Raw genomic sequence first — 17,323 nt, 5'->3', positions numbered from 1 at the left:
TTTTTTTGTATTCAATTTAGGTTACTTACTTTCTTAGATCCTGCCGCGCAGTTGGGCAGAAAGTTGTCTCCACAAAGATCTGTATCTAGGTTAATACATGTATTGTATCATCGTCATTGAACACTTCTGCTTCACAAACACAAACATAATGTCATAGTACGACAAACTTTCGCCTTACCTAATGAGGCCGAGTCCCTCTCCTGATACACACACGCACACTTTTATTCTACTATTAATCTAGAGTCTAGACTCATATTCTAAATGTTAGGTCGCTGTAGTAGGACACTTTAGGTACTAGGTTAATTTAACTTAACGCATACCGTCACACACACACAGCCGGTGGGAATGATGACCCTCAATCGAGATGAACTTCAAAGCGTTAAGTCAGAAGAGAGTGGAGCCATCCTTAGTCTGAACAGAAGTCACACACTTCAGCTGTGAACTATGACTTCAACACTTTGACAGAAAATGTACAATTTCTACATGTAAAGAGTTCTCCACCCTGGCGTTTTAGTTATTAAACTACATCAATAACAACCTTTAGTTTAAACAACTACTCATAACAAGAGAGAGAGTCTTATGAGAAAAAAATTCCTCAATTTAGATCTTTCTCTTGGTGATAATATTTGTTTTTGAGTTCAACAAGAAGATTTTCATGTGTTTGATTTGTATTCCGTTACAATAGAATAAGAACCTGGACAGCACACATCAATCCATTCACAGGTTTTTTTAACGACCTCAAAACATTTCAAACTTGCTCTTCTAGCTAATTACTGTCTCAACAATTGTTATAGTCTTTCTTCGCCGTTTAGAATCACAGCACTGACCCATATTTCAATAACACACAGTGGTGACGTTTCATGATTTTAGTTTACTAAAGTGATATTTTTTACAAATAGTTTTTAAATTAGTTAATACATAGTAATAAACATAATGTGTCTCTCCATTCCATAAACATACATACACGCATAATATCGAATCAATCTAACAAGCCAAATGCATTCACATCTTATATGTAAACATTACAATGAAAAATGCTGAATAAAATATTATGTTAAAAGTGTCTTTTTGAAGATACTTCTCAAAGAATTGACGCTCATGTCTGAGACTCCATACCATGTTTCTTACATGTTGGTAACACATTATCTTATCTTATAAAATACAGACGTTACTTCAAAAAAGAAGATGATTACGTCTTACGCGTCATGCATCTAGTCATGCATGTTACACAATGGCTTAAATTCTACAAAGTCCCTGGTTTTCCTGGCTGGCTCAGGCAACTCATTCCATGCTCTAATAGCATTAGGGAAGAAGGAGCACTTGTAGAAATTAGTCCTAGCATATGGAAGGAGGAATGTGCCTTTAATTGACTACATAAAGTAATTAGAAACTAACAGTAATAAGAGAAATACAATGGAGGCACTCCCAGACAGGCGGTGGGCAGCATTGTCTTTTCTTTGTCTGTCTTTGCTGCACTGCTCAGCTTTGGCTAGCATGTAGTTCTGACCGCCACACCATATGTTAGCCCTCATGTCGTCGGTGCACCTCCTGTCCAAGTCACTGACCGCCCAGTTGTTGCAGAACTTCTGGTAGAGTGGACTCGTGTTGTCCTCCAGCTTTTTGAAGATACTTCTCAAAGAATTGACGCTCATGTCTGAGACTCCATAGGCCGAGGTAAAATTATAAAGTAGTGTCTGGAGATACAAACAAAGAAATATGAGATTCACTACATTGGACGGTTAGTCTCTGGAGATACAAACAAAGAAATATGAGATTCACTACATTGGACGGTTAGTCTCTGGAAATACAAACAAAGAAATATGAGATTCACTACATTGGACGGTTAGTGTGTGGAGATACAATCAAGGAAATATGAGATTCACTACATTGGACGGTTAGTGTGTGGAGATACAATCAAGGAAATATGAGATTCACTACATTGGACGGTTAGTGTCTGGAGATACAATCAAGGAAATATGAGATTCACTACATTGGACGGTTAGTGTGTGGAGATACAATCAAGGAAATATGAGATTCACTACATTGGACGGTTAGTGTCTGGAGATACAAACAAAGAAATATGAGATTCACTACATTGGACGGTTAGTGTCTGGAGATACAATCAAGGAAATATGGGATTCACTACATTGGACGGTTAGTCTCTCTCTCTCTCTCATCTTCTAATCATTTCTTTTCAAAGGAAATGTCCAATAAAAGAAACAATTCATTACTCACCCACACGGCCCCCTCTGCCCCAGCATTGGCCTTGGTGATGTTGATGAAGTACTGTGCATAGTCCAGTTGTGCTCCAGTGCTGCGGTTGTACTTGATGAGCCTCAGACCAGGGTTGTGAGGTTCTCCAACCTTCTCCACGCCATCTTCTTTCACCTTGTGCCGCCATGGCGTCACTGCCGGGGCGTTAAACTGTGGTACAGCTTTGGTGCCTGAAAGTGGTAGCAAGAGTGATGTGATTATAGGAACATTAAAATATTTAACTAATATATGTCATTTAATTCTTGTCAATTAATTTTTGTTATCGAAACATCAGTGGCTGTTTCTTTTATTTATTTATTCATATCATCATCCTGATAAATAGATGAGCTTTTACCTTTCCTAGAGGACTTAATGACAAATGTAGGTAAGACTTTAAGTTCTAACATAGTGGTTAGTCTAATTTGTGTTGTTTATGGAGATATAGGTAAGACTTTATGTTCTGATATTGTGGTTAGTCTAATTTGTGTTGTTTATGGAGATATAGGTAAGACTTTATGTTCTGATATTGTGGTTAGTCTAATTTGTGTTGTTTATGGAGATATAGGTAAGACTTTATGTTCTGACATTGTGGTTAGTCTAATTTGTGTTGTTTATGGAGATGTGGGTAAGACTTTATGTTCTGACATAGTGGTTAGTCTAATTTGTGTTGTTTATGGAGATATAGGTAAGACTTTATGTTCTGACATAGTGGTTAGTCTAATTTGTGTTGTTTATGTAGATATAGGTAAGACTTTATGTTCTGACATAGTACACGATAGTGACTGGTTTACTAAATGTTAGGCATGATGCCGGCCGGACATAACAAAGAGGAAACAATCTTGTTATACACTGATCAACAATAAAGAACGGCAACCAGCCATATAAAGCCATCGTCAGGTTTGTGACATCAGAACAATGTGTCTTTGTCTGAGTCCACTGTAACAATTGCTGCTAACAATGTAAGTCTAGCCGTCAAAAGTTATCATCTCACTGTTCTACAAAACAACTGAGAAGAGCGGGAGATTCAAATATAATTTCAATGATTGGTACGAAACTTTGTGAGCTATTTAAATTAAAAAAAAAAAACACAATAAAGTGAATGATGCACAAACTTGCAGAAGTCACTCAAAAAAAAACTTTATTTTTTTTGTTCTTAGTGATTCGTCTGTCTTTAACGGAGAATATGGGATAAAAGAAAAAAAAAACTAGATCTTGGTTCAAACCTATATTTTCAGGAATCCTTCTTCTTTCCTTTACGTATTAGGAGAACGGAGTAAAGCTGTTAGATTTAGCTGCTCGCAACGCTCCCCCAGACAACCTTGATGACGAGTGCAGGGAGTCTACAAGTTTTCTACTATCCAGGAAGAACCTATTCTAGGGTACAATAAACGTCTTCCGAAAGAATGAAGGGTCAGAATGTTATGAAGATTATTTACACAGACACACACAGAAACACACATATATATATATATATATGGCCGGGGGGGGGGGGGAGAGAGAAAAAAATGTCCCCCAAACCCCCCCCCCCCCCGAAAAAAAATCCTGGGTACGCCCATGAGATTTAAGTCTAAACCCAAATTTTCAATTCTTCTTCATTTAACGGCAGCGAGGAAGATGGGGTAAAGCAACTAGATCTAAGTTTAAACCTACATTTCTCATTAACTCTTATTGTACTGAATTCAATCTCTCACCATCAACACTTTGTAAAATCTTGAAGCTGTCATAATGATCATGTCCAAAGTGTAAAGCCACTATTATGTCTGTGTAGTTGAATAGGATGTCCATAAACTTGGTCTTAAACACTGGCCAGTACCAGTCAGAATACAGCGGCATTGGCAGCCCAGGAGGCACGTGACCAGTGACGATGACCTAGCAAGACAGGTGTTTTTTTAATTAATGTATTTTTAAAGAAAATTAAACATCCTGCAAAATGAAAAAAAAAAGTTGTTACGTGAACATGTGTAAATTAGTTTTAACTTACTTTATTGAATCTTAATTGAAGTTAAATGTGAATCTAAGAACAAAGTAAATGTCAATATGAATATTACATCTTTATGAATATTACATCTAAGTAAATTTGATTTCATTGTGAATGTAGTATTATATGCGCATTCTCTGAAGTATTAATAAAACATAGATCTAGATATTCTACTAAAATTTTGATCGACTGACGTTTATAAACACCTAACAATCCTCTGTGATTGCCAACTCATCAATTCTTCTCTTTATTATACTCAGTCTCGACAAGCAAAATCTTGCATTGATGAAAAATATTGGCAGACTTCAATAGTCTCCCTGTAACATTTGCTTGTAATGTAATAGATAAACTAAGTCTCACTTTTTCTCCAGTACTTTTGGCTTCCTGAAGTTGTTTCTGCATCCATGCAAACTGACCCACAGGATCTGGCACATTGGGAGTGAGTTTATCTCTTTTGTAATACAGATTTGTGTTGAGTGCTAGCAGACGAACGTTTGGGCTCACTTTGACAGCGTAGTAGCCACCTGGAAAAAATATTTAAGTTAATGTTGTTTTTTGGAACATGGACGAAGTTTACGATTCTAAATCGTACCTCGAGAAAATTGCTACATACTTTTATATCAACTCAGGAGTATTTTCGAATTCTGAGTTAGAATCATTAGGATATGGTGTTTTTTTATAGGCTGTATAACGCAAATATAGTTTTGAATAAAGCATTATTCTGCCTGTACATTATTTATTGTCATGTTAAAAGTTGTAATAGGAAAAGCGACTTTGGGACACTGCCACCATTTCGCGGCATCTGTCTCAGTGTACGACTTTTCTCGGGAAATCTTTGGTGAATGCGTCTGTTCAAGCTTCCATCTTTCTAAATACAAGATTGTTTGAGGTCTCTAGATCTTGCGTGGACACACAATCTTTATCTAACTTTTAACTTTTATAACGCAACTATAATGTTAGTTGTAATATAAGCTATATATTTTATTTTCTTTCTCAGACCTCCCGACTTGTTATCAACAAAATCTGCTCCATCTACCTGGTAGTTCAGTTTCAAGCAAGAAAATCAAATTATCTATGCCGTGAATGCGCTTAAATTATCAGGGAAAACGTGAAATCCGGACATTGCTGGCCCTAACGGATTGCGCGAGGCCCAGTCTGGGTAGGGATAAGGATAAGAAGTGTAAATTAAGTTTTTATATTAGAAAATAAATTCGACTTTGCATTTACATATTGTTTACTAAGTAAAAAATCACGATCAAATTAACTTTACTTTCCGACCCTTGCATGTAGCGAAGTCATACAGTATATCATCACAATTCTGTTTCCTACATAGATCACGCTCAATAGTCTTCGAGAATTGTTAACCTCAAGTAATTCTTGATTAATTTGAGGCACGAGAAGCTTCTATCACCGGATGCAACAGTTACGAGTCTTGTATAATAACCTTTTTTTATCGCGCCTAGGATTGGCGTTTTCCATATTGAATGACACCCCAAAATGACAATTTTATCTATATTTTAGGAGATTTTAATAATTTCAGGAGATTTCCAGAACTTTTTCGTATATTTTTCTATTTCACGAGATTTGCAGGAGCTTCTGGAAAATCAGGAAGCCGCAGAAACCCCGTAATAAGTTATAATGATTTAATTTAATTATTTACACCTAGAATTCTCGCAGGGCCTATGAAAGCGTGGGGCCCACTGCAGTCGCATAGGTTGCAATGACCTAAAGGGGGGGGGGGGGATGATGGTGTTATAATTGAAAAGTTTCTAAATGACAGAAATGACTTTTAACATTTCTTGATCCATGTAGATTATCATCATATTCAAAATAATACAATTTACAACAGTGTGTTATTTTAATTGCAATAATCCAATACTAGAAATGTTGAGATACCTAGAAATGGAATGCTAATAATATAGAATTTGAATAGTCAAGTAGCGATGGAACTGTTGTAATTTGAAGGTTATCTTTCAAATCTTACTTTTGGTTTTAAAAAACTAATTTGTTATTACCTTGTCTACTGTCATCGATGGCATTTGACTGATTTATCACCCAATCCTGCCACATGTCTGCTATGTTTGAGTAGAACGGGTGCCCCACAACGGGGCTGGCTTGTGAGTCAGGATAAAAGTCATGATTTCCTAGAGAGGCGTAGACTGGCACCTTGCCCAGCCTTTGACTCAGTGCATTTGTTAAGTTCTGGAGCACCTGCAGAGTGATTTCCAAGCTCATATAGTCGTCAGAGATGTGCGCTACGTTGTCACTGAGGGAGACAATTAAACAGGTCTAAGAGAAGGATGCTTTCAAAACTAATATTGTTACTTAATTTTCACAAGAAACATCTCGAAACTAATCACAGTTAATTAAAAACTTTGACCTTTATGCTGACAAAAAAAAATCTGAAGAAAAAAAAAGAATTAAAATTAGGCATTAGCTTTCAATACACTAAACAGAAACGGGCTGTGATATTTATAAGTGTTTTTTTATATAAGAAGCAGTGGCGTAGCTAGAAATTTACCCTCTTTTGAGGGGCCGGGGTTGTTTGACCTCTTTAAGGTCCCCTGCATTTTGACATCATGAAATGAGGTAATGACGTAATATTTAATATTTAATGTAAAAAAAAAATTTCGAGCACTCATTCAGGGGCCCCCCTCAAGTGGGGGCCAGGGGGAAATTTTCAAATTCACTCCCCATCATACTACGCCACTGATAAGAAGTTTAATGCTTATTTATATATTCGTGTTAAAATATTTTAATGTATTTATTTGGCCATTGAAAAGTTTTTTGACAACAATATTTTTATTTCACTTTGAGGTTTTGAAATAAACTCTTCCAAGGAAATTAAATTCTGTGTTTTTTGTTTTGTTTACACTATATCACAAAATATCCCCATTTTTTCTTCATAAATCAGGTCATCATAGTGCTGACGAACTAAATAAGAGACATTTCCCTAAACCTGTACAGATATCTTATCGACTGAGTCATTGCTGCTTCTCTTACCCAGTCCAGATGAGGAAGTCCACATTTGGTTCGATGGTGGCCATGGCGTTGATGCTGTCCACTACCAGCTTCCAGGTGGCATCACACCACGAGTCGCCATACGCAGGAAGCTGACCAGGGATGTTGTCATTGCAAGACAGTTTCTCGTCGTTGTAGGTGTGGTCATAGTGAATGTCAGTCACGTGCCAAAAGTAGCCTTTCGTCATCAGACATTTTGAGAAGAATATAATTTTATTTAAAGACAGTCATTTTAGAACCATTGATGTGTAAAACAGAGTCATTATTTTTTAAATCTAAGCGTAATGAAACCTTTTCGAACACATTGGTGTTTAGTAAACTCAGTTTACTTTTTATTTCTAGCAGAACATCAAGTTTATCAATAAAAGGGAAGCAAATTGATGTATTTTGTAACTCCAAAAACTAGTTTTTTCCCTTAGAGATATGGATTAACTGCTAAATATTTGAATTTTACATGAACTCAGTAATAATTAACAAGAATAACATAAAATTACTTTTAAAGAACAAACGTATACGAAGTGTAATAGTATCAATTAGTTTGGATTAGTTATGTAATTAAATGTGTAATAGATATAGACCAACAACAATTCATTAGTGGCGATTAGATACATTTTTAGCGGCCCCCGAAAGGGGAAAAGACGCTATTAGTTTTGTGCGAAATGTCTGTCCGTCTGTCCGTCCGTCCCGTTTAGATCTCGTAAACTAGAAGAGATATTGAAAATCCGACTTCACAATATTTTAGACCATTCAAAGTTCTGATGCAACGGCTACTTTTTTTTTCCTGAAAGCGAAAATTCTAATTTTTAAAATAAATTATGCAAGCAGTTTTTTTATAAGAAAAAGCTAATTAGTATGCATTATATGTTAGACCTAATTTAAGACGAATAGTAATCTTATAAACACCATTTTTGTAAACAATTTTTCTAAATAGCGGAATTTTTATTTTTATTTTTTTTTTGAGGATTCGAATATGAGATTGAGTCTTTTCAAAACAATTAACTTATTTAGTTCGAACCGAGGGTCCCTGGTTCGAATCCTGTCTAAGACTGGGATTTTCAACTTCTGAGTCTACCCAGCTCTAATGGGTACCTGACATTAGTTGGGGAAAAGCAAAGGCGGTTGGTCGTTGTGCTGGCTACATGACACACTCGTTAACCGTAGGCCACAAAAACAGATGAACTTTACATCATCTGCCCTATAGACCACAAACTAGTTAGGCCAGGTTCACATCTAACTTCACATTCACTTTCACGTATCCTTTGATCTGCGGGACGGTTGGGGCACTACACAAGATCTGTTAACCTTCTTTCTCCATTCTTATCTCTCATTTGTCTTTGATATAATTTCATTCGGATGTTCTTTCTGAAAATATTGAAGCCTACCTGGGTGGACCACTGGTCGTGCGGTTTGCGCGCTGGACTGTCGTTTTGATTTATCGACGATCGAAGGTTCAAACCCTGCCTGCTCCCATCCCCCGTCGTCCTGCGGGAGGCTTGGACTAGGAAGTAAAGTATTTTCAACTCTGAAGGATTATCCGAATTATGTAAAACATTTTACTTCGGGGGCCGATTTTGAGTTTGTGTTTCCACACAAACTGTCTTTTGTAACCTTGTTATTACTTATTGTTTTTGTTTAGCCGTTACATTGTTTCATGTTTCTAGCTTCCTCAAGACGCAATGATCCTCTCACTTGTCTGCACCAGCTGCAAACAGGTAGGTGGGGAGAGAGAAGGAAAAGGAGATCTGGGTGGATTTTACCGAAATTGGTTTTTAAAAGCATTTACTTAGAAAAAAGGGAACGACGTGAATTCGAACTCACGCCTCCTCGGGAAGACGTGCTCACCCCTCTGCTAGTGAGATACTTATCACTAGTGTTGATGGCTGATGTATTGATATGGTTGGTTGATCAATCTTATAGTTAAGTGTAGATGTTAGATGCGAGCTCTGTATATAGTAGCAGCCTCCAACAGAACAAGAAACATTTACATACAGGGAAGTAATCCAGCTATCCACTTGAACAACAATATATTACACAATAAGGACACAGTGTATGTCGTCTCTATACTACAAGCAGGTCTCCTTCGTCCTCGTTTCCTCTCTATTTCCGTTCTAACTTTTTAAATGATCAGTTGCGTCACTAAGGAAATACCCGATTAAATCCCAACGTCTAGGCGTCTTGCTATTGGGTCATTACACTAGAGAAGATTATATAGTTAAATATTGTTTGTTTTAATTCAGAGCGGCGAACTCCAAAGGGGACTAATTCAGTTTATACTACCTCTTCAGTTTAGTACAATTTCTTTCCCTTGTTCGAGATAAAAAAAAATAATTACCATTTAATTCGGGTTCGAATCCTGGTGAACACTGGGATTTTTACTTTCGGGAATTTAGGGCCCCTCTGAGTCCTGACATTAGTTGGAGAAAGGTAAAGGCGGTTGGTAGTTGTGCTGGCCAAAGGACACACTCGTTAGCCGTGAGTCGTTAGAAACAGATGACCTTTACATTATCTGCCCTATATATCATAAGGTCCTAGTGCTATAAGAACATGGAATGGGTTGACTGAGTCAGCCAAGAAAACCAATGACGTGGCAGAATTTAAGTCATTTATTAACATGCATGCTGCATGATTAGATTGACTTAGGGACGTGCCTAGGATGTAACGTCTGTATTTTATAAGATAACTTAAGATAATGAAGTAATTCAAACTAATGAAGACTGGGCCATTACACATTGAAATTACCTATAGTCTACCAGCCTTCAAATGCTACAAATTACATAACCCAACGCATGATTGAGTTCAGTTCTCACTGCATTACTGAGCTTTACATAGACAGGTACAAATAGATGTCCAACATGATGACACGACACGAAACAGGAGGGTCGAATTGTTTAGTATTGCAAGAGCCGATTTTGACGTCCACTCCGCTTGAAACATGTCAAAATGAAGTCTCTAAATAATCTCAGCTGTTTTAAATAGCACAAGCTTCTAGGACTCTAGGACATCTGCAGTGACCTCAACGACTTCCTCTTGTACAGTCGTATGCAAATAAGAAATACAATGACATAGTGCATTTTAAAAGCCTTGTGAGATGTGTCCTGTTATGTTAAGTAGATCAATGCATCATGTCAACAGAGTGAACATTAACACAAACTACTCGGAGGTGAAAGCAAAACATAACCCACATTTAGCGATAGTATCAAGAAATTTTCAGCAAGCAGATAGAATCATCATAGGAACTATAAAAAAAAAGGTGTCCCCAATAGTTTCATACGCTTTCATTGGGATATTTGCTCGTTAATACTTCATAGCGTTTCAACTCTAAACCATGCGAGGTTCTGTAAGGGGAAAGTATGGTAAAAAAAAGATGTGCAGGTTCTGTAATGGGAAAGACAAAACACTGAAAAAAAAAACATCGATCTATTACTTAAAAATAGTTTACTTAGTTCGAGAATTGAAATTTAAAAGAGGATATTTACAAGTTTAATTTAAAACAAGATTACAAAGAGAGTTTGTGTTACACAAACTCAGAGGCGGCCCCCGTCGAAGTCGGATCCCTGTCGGATCTGCATATTCGCAAATAATATTCAAGAGGTGATTTAATTTTGATGTAAAATGTTTTACACGTTTCGGATGTTCCTTCAGAGTTGAAGATAATTACTTCCTAGTCCAAACCTCCCGCAGGACGACGGGGGATGGGAGCGGGCAGGGTTTGAACCCTGGGTCATCCATAAATCTGAACGACAGTCCAGCGCGCAAACCGCACGACCAGGCAGCCATCCGATGGTCAAAAGTAATAATGTTTCAAAGATTCATTTGCCGTAAATTTAAATTTAAATTTAATAAAAAAATAGTAGATTAGTTTTAGTATATTAAAACATTACAATATTGATCAAAACGTTTGGAAATGAAAATCTACACTTTTTTTTTTACACTTTAAGTTTAGAAATTGAAATTCTACATCTTAATCTAGTCTATTTTAGTCTAAACTAGATCTAGAAATTCTAGATCTAGACTCTAAAATAATTTTAATTAGAATATAAATCCAGATCTAGATATACTGTAATAAAAATCTAGATCTAGTTTAAAAAAATCTAGATTAGATCTAAATCAAGATATCATTCCTTTTTTAAACGCGAGTCACATAACGAGGCTTAATAAACATTACTATACCGAGTTCTTTTTTCATTTCATTTGAAGAATTAATTCCATATAACGTCAGAGGGAAAAAAAAACACTACGTCACACGGCCTAGCTAGACTAAAAATCGCCTTCATCTATAAGAGCCATTTATCGAGTGTTCATTGACTTTGGTGCACCGAGTGCGTTCTTTAAGCATTTCATTTAAAGAATTAATTCCATATGACGTCAAAGGAAAAAAAAACACTACGTCACACGGCCTAGCTAGAATAAAAATCGCCTTCATCATTACGAGCCTTTTATAGAGTGTTCATAGACATTGGTGCACCGAGTGCGTTCTTTTAGCATTTCATTTAAAGAATTCATTCCATATGACGTCAAAGGAAAAAAAAACACTACGTCACAAGGCCTAGCTAGACTAAAAATCACCTTTATCAACACGAGCCATTTCTCGAGTGTTCATAGACATTGGTGCACCGAGTGTGTTCTTTTAGCATTTCATTTAAAGAATTCATTCCATGTGACGTCAAAGGAAAAAAAAAAACACTACGTCACACGGCTTAGTTAGACTAAAATATGTTTTCATTAATACAAGCAATTTTTTCGAGGGTTAATAGACATTGGTGCACCGAGTGCGTTCTTTTAACATTACATTTAAAGAGTCCATTCATATGACGTCAAAGAAAAAAAATTCCATTACCTCACAATAGGCTAGTAGCCTACCGGTACCATAAAAAAAATATCTTTATTTACACGAGATATTTAACGAGGGTTCATAGACATTGGTGCACTGAGTTCTAATAGATATTATTTAAAAAGGATCAAAGCCGCATTGTTTTTGCGTTTTGTCTGTCAGTCGGTCTGTCCGTTATCTTGATATAAAAAAACAACTAAAAGTTATTAAAATTTGATTAACCTTTATTTTACGTTTCAAAACATCGCAATAATTTTTAGGTATGAACACAATTGAAAAGTTTATATAATAGATTGTTCCGGATGTTTGTATAAATAGTAAAAGAAAATGAGAATTTCAGATAAATGTAATACCGTTAATTAAATTTTTTGGATGGTCTCGTATAAAAATTAGACGTACTACAGCCACGTGGAGAGATTTTCATACCTTACTTTGGTGTTTGGATTCTGTTTTCCTTAAAAATCGGAACATAATATTAACGATAATTAGATTTTTTAATGTTTTAGGTAGAAAGTTAAATGTACTGTAAGAGAGTAGTGAGTTAAAATATTTTTCATAAAAATCCGTAAAAACATTATTTCGTAAATGAGAAGATTATTTGTTTATTAATTAGAAGAGGGAGTTCAAACAATTATTTGGCGTTAGTAGATTTTTAAATAAATTCGGAAATTTCTGGCGACGATTTGTAAGAAACAAAATCCGGAACTTTCTTTATCGATTACAAAACTTCTATGTTATGTTTTACAAGAAAATTAAATGTCTAAAAAGTAATTTTCAGTAATCAATTCTAGTAAATTACTTTTTTTAAAAGCCTTATGCGATTTCAAACAATCATTAGGCATAATTCATGTTTTATAACACAATATCCGGAACATTTTTACACTTAATGAAATATAAGTCAGTATAGAGATTATGATTTAGCATTAATATGCTATTTACATAAAAAACGGAACAACATATTATTGATAATGTGTTTTTGCAACGTTTAAGCATGGAAATTAAATGTAATATCAGGGGCGTAACTAGGGATTTGGGGGCCCGGGGGGATTGACCTCTTTGGGGGTCCCTTGCATTTTGACATTCGACATATGTCATGAGATAATGTACGCAAAAATATATAAGCCCCAAATCAAATTGGTTCAGTATATCAGTAAACTTAACAAAAAGTAATCATCGAGACTCTTTTAATGAATAATGCCGTTGTTTATTAGTTAAATAATGCACAAGTGACAAATCTAAATTGATATCGCTTCACGTCGTGCATTCTGTGCAGCAAAGACATCTATAACATCAACTACATCGATACTTTCTAGTATTTGTGACTTCACTGACATTAAAATCATGATAAGCCTTTCTTGCGTCATTGTGCTCCTGAGATACTTTTTGATGAGCTTGAGCTTTGAGAATGATCTCTCACAAGACGTAATGTCGTAATGGAAGTAACCTGAGTTAGCGGTATTCGGAGGAGGTTGCAAAGTCTGAGCACACGTAATTCCCATATGAAGCCTGTTTCCTCAATATGTCTATTGGTGATTGTATTACTGTTTGTTGATGAAAAGTGCTCGTGTATCAATGACATCATTGAAAAAGCTATTTTCCATTTATTTCATCATACAAACAGGAAAAGTAGCACAGTTTGTCACAAGCGTGTCTTCTAACAGGTGTCTTGGTTCAAGAAGAAACCCAAAGGTATCCATTTTCTTTCCAGCCTTTGGAATCTGCCCTTCATCTCCATATGAAATCTGTCCAGCACTTCTGTTTGAATTGCAGTTGTATTGACAGTCCTACATTAGAACTCAACTTCCCATCAAGTCTTTTCTTTCATATGGTTGTTTTGATTACAGGGAATCCATAGTATTCATTACCTTCTTTTGCTTTTTCGATGGATAGGGTTTTTGTCAGTTTCTCATCATTTTGCAAAAAGCATGAAAGGGTACTAATTTCTTTAGCAGATTCCCGTATATGCAGTCCAGACTTTTGTAGTTTCTTCCGAACTATATTAATTGGGCACAGGAGCTTTGACCAGAATTCCAGATAGGCAAAAAATTCTTAATTTTCCACTGCATGAAGAAGATTCTGTGCTAATATTATATGGCATTACGTCGTTGTTGGTTGTTTATGTTTTGTGCGAAAGCAAAAGGATTCAGAGCATACAAAAGTGGGAAAGATCCATATCTCGTTATGCTCGAGTATAGAAATACTCCGATAAGTGGACTGCCGTATTCACCATCACAACAGCTGACGAGTAGAAGACTCAGGGAATTATTCCAACTGATCACAAACTATTGAAACCATTGGTAGCTGAAAATGCAGAGACATTACTCAACGAACGACAGATGAAAAGCTAAGTGAAATACGATGCAAAAGCAAGACTACCTAAAGATTATTCTGTCGGAGAGTTCGTCTTGGTCAAACATGGCAGAAAGCAGTTGTCATAAAAAACATTCAGCACCCAGATCTTACATCATAAAGACAAACAATGGAAAAACATACAGAAGAAATCAACGCTTTTTAAATAAGAGTTTCGATGAAGACATCTCTGGGTACTATGATACCAATGAAGACAATGAACTGCAAACTGTTGCAACAAACGAAACAGACAGTTATAGACCAACGTCTAGAGAACTTGTTCAGTCAAGATAACCAGAAGTGGACGAATTGTTAAAGTTCCTAGTAGACAGTGCCGGTCGCAGTGGGCGCCGCGCTTTCATAGGCCCCGCGCTAATTCCAAGTGTACATTATTAAATTAAACAATTGTAACGTATATAAAATAACAGGGTTTTCGCGACCTCCTGATTTTTCAGGGCCTCCAGGAAATCTCATGAAAAGGCATAATATACGATAAAGTCCTGAACTTTTTTTGAATTTATTCAAATCTCCTGAAGAATAGACGAAATTGACGTTTTGGGGTGCCAATAAATAAAAAGGGCATTGCGAGCTTTCATTTGATAAAAATTTATTGCAAAGACGAAAGTAGGCCTATTTTCTAATTCAAAAAAAAATAATTTTGACATTATGCTTATCCCTACCCAGACTAGGCCCCGCGCGATCCGTTTCGCATAAGGGCCCCGCAAATGCTAGGGCCGGCCCTGCTAGTAGATATCACTATTAAGAACTTTAAAAGGAAGGGTGTGATAATAACTTCAATAGGAAGGATGTATTAATATTATATGATATTACGTCATTATTTTTTGTTTATGTTTTGTGCGAAAGCAAAAGGACTAGATCATTAGATGTAAATAAAAAGAGAGATATTCCATTGGATTGAGGAAAGATGAATAAAGGGGTAATAACTCGAGTGTGAAGTTTAATTCTGATATTATAGACGCCAAACACGAAAAATGGACAATTTTAGCATTGTTAAGAATAACTTTTAGTTATACTCGATTTGTAAATTTTGCTTCAAGGTTAATTAGTGTAGCCATAAAATACTCGCCATTTAGATCTATTATTAGTAAAGGTAACAAGAAACCTGGAATTCGCTGTATATCATGCAGTTTTATTCGTGGCAACAAAGCTTAAAATGAAAGGTGCGTTTCATTTCTAAAAACTAATCTCTGCGGCAAAAATATTTTTAAAATATCTAGGTTTAGTCTTTGTGATAAATTTAATCCATAAATGTTGATTAAAAAAAGACACCCGTTGACACTATTTGTCAATCAAATATATTAATTTATGTATTTACAAATAAATTTCGGACACCCATTTGGGGGCCCCCCCTAGGTGGGGGCCCGGGGGGATTTTAAAATTCTCCCCCCCCATCCCCCCCCCCCTTAGTTACGCCACTGTGTAATATAAGTTAGAAGAGCAAACAAACATTTGTTGGCGTTGATTAGTTTTGCACAAAAAAATCCGGAACAATCAATTTTAGATACTTAAAACTATTGAGATGTTATGGGAGGAACATTAAAGGGTAAATCAGATTTTCAATAGCTTTTAGAGTTCTAGTTTTTTAAATCTAATCGTGACGGACAGACCGACCAAAAGACAAAACGCACAAAAATAAGCTTCTTTTATTCGGATGGGGGCACTAAACAAAAAATAAATAAAATCTGATTTTTAAAAAAAGTTTAAGGAATTGGTTTAGCACCTGATCATGTTGCGACGTTACGCTACTGCACGAAAATCGCTGCATAAAAAGTCCATTTAAAAAAATTGTGCGTGATATTTACATACAAAGTGCATTATTAGCCTTTATAAACAAACAGAAATGTTTTCTTTTAATTTTAGCAGCTAGTTGACCAGAAAAAACGTCTTTAACTATTATTTGTATTTGTTGTAAACATTTCCTGTACATTTTAAAAATATATTTGACTTAGTGATACTGAAAATACACAAAAATTGTCCATCTTTGTTAGCATATTGTAACATTGCCTCCCTTACATTTACGTAATTGTTTTAGAATTGGTGTATTTTTATGAAAAAATCGCTTGCATAATTAATTTTATAAATTAAACGGTTTGCTTTTAGAAAACCAAAAGTAGCCGTTGCACCTAAACTTTTCAAGCCGGATTTAATGATGAAATAATATTTTTCATATCTCTTCTAGTTTTCGAGATCTGAGTGTGACAGACGGACAGACGGACAGACGGACAGACGGACAGACGGACAGACGGACATTTTGCACAAACCTAATAGCGGCTTTTTCCCCTTACGGGGGCCGCTAAAAACAAAGATTTTTTTACAAATAGATCTAGATCAATTTTTGACTTATCATAGAGTGAAAATTGAAAACCAGAGAAGTCTTGAAAGAGCACTTACCTATATCACTCTGACCATTACCTATACCAAAAAAGCAGACAAAAGGCAACAACCAGGCAGAAGACCTGAGCATCTTCAGTTCATTCCAGTCATTCATTCCAGTCCTCTTCTACATTAGACACCGAATGATGTGTTGCTTTGGATTTTAATTTTTTTTAGCAAGTGTATGTGCAGTGTTGACTGTGTGTTGACAGATGAAGAGTAGGGAAGGGAGAGGTTAATCAAGTAACTTTACAGAAAAGAACACACCAGTGTGTGTGTGTGTGTGTTTCTAGGAGGGAATATGATGAAAGAGGTAGAGGGTGGGCTAATGACATCTCTGCCAGTCTAAACATTTCTCCGAGAGTTAGTTCTAGTAAACTTCTAGAAGACTCTATTAGTTATCACGACCAATGTGATACGCTGTTTATCTCATCCGCGACTATTTCTCGGTCTCCTTCCCCCCCCCCTTCCCCCACTACTACTTTTGTTTCCCCACC

At 36.0% G+C, this 17,323-nt stretch overlaps 1 protein-coding gene across 1 annotated transcript; it reads right to left on the bottom strand.

Moving 5' to 3' along the window:
- Positions 1 to 851: 851 nt before the first annotated feature.
- LOC129926301 (acid sphingomyelinase-like phosphodiesterase 3b) lies at positions 852 to 17,075 on the bottom strand. Its single transcript, XM_056029577.1, has 7 exons — positions 16,845 to 17,075; positions 7,235 to 7,430; positions 6,247 to 6,497; positions 4,592 to 4,755; positions 3,945 to 4,122; positions 2,236 to 2,444; positions 852 to 1,694 (listed from the first exon to the last, which is right to left on the bottom strand). Exons 1-7 carry the CDS (start codon positions 16,939 to 16,941, stop codon positions 1,371 to 1,373), a joined length of 1,419 nt encoding a protein of 472 aa, XP_055885552.1. The 5' UTR covers positions 16,942 to 17,075; the 3' UTR covers positions 852 to 1,370.
- Between the last annotated feature and the right edge of the window lie 248 nt (positions 17,076 to 17,323).

Source organism: Biomphalaria glabrata, chromosome 5, assembly GCF_947242115.1.
Source record: "Biomphalaria glabrata chromosome 5, xgBioGlab47.1, whole genome shotgun sequence".
Lineage (NCBI taxonomy): Eukaryota > Metazoa > Mollusca > Gastropoda > Planorbidae > Biomphalaria > Biomphalaria glabrata.
Note: the sequence above shows the minus strand (reverse complement) of the source record. Positions and strands in the feature narration are given on the sequence as shown.

Excerpts from the sequence above, each read along its gene's own strand:
- LOC129926301 (XM_056029577.1), bottom strand. The coding sequence starts at position 16,941 with ATGAATGACTGGAATGAACTGAAGATGCTCAGGTCTTCTGCCTGGTTG. Across the intron at positions 4,756-6,246 it reads CATCGATGACAGTAGACAAG|GTGGCTACTACGCTGTCAAA; the intron begins GTAATAACAAAT and ends TATTTTTTCCAG. Across the intron at positions 2,445-3,944 it reads GATTTTACAAAGTGTTGATG|GCACCAAAGCTGTACCACAG; the intron begins GTGAGAGATTGA and ends TACCACTTTCAG.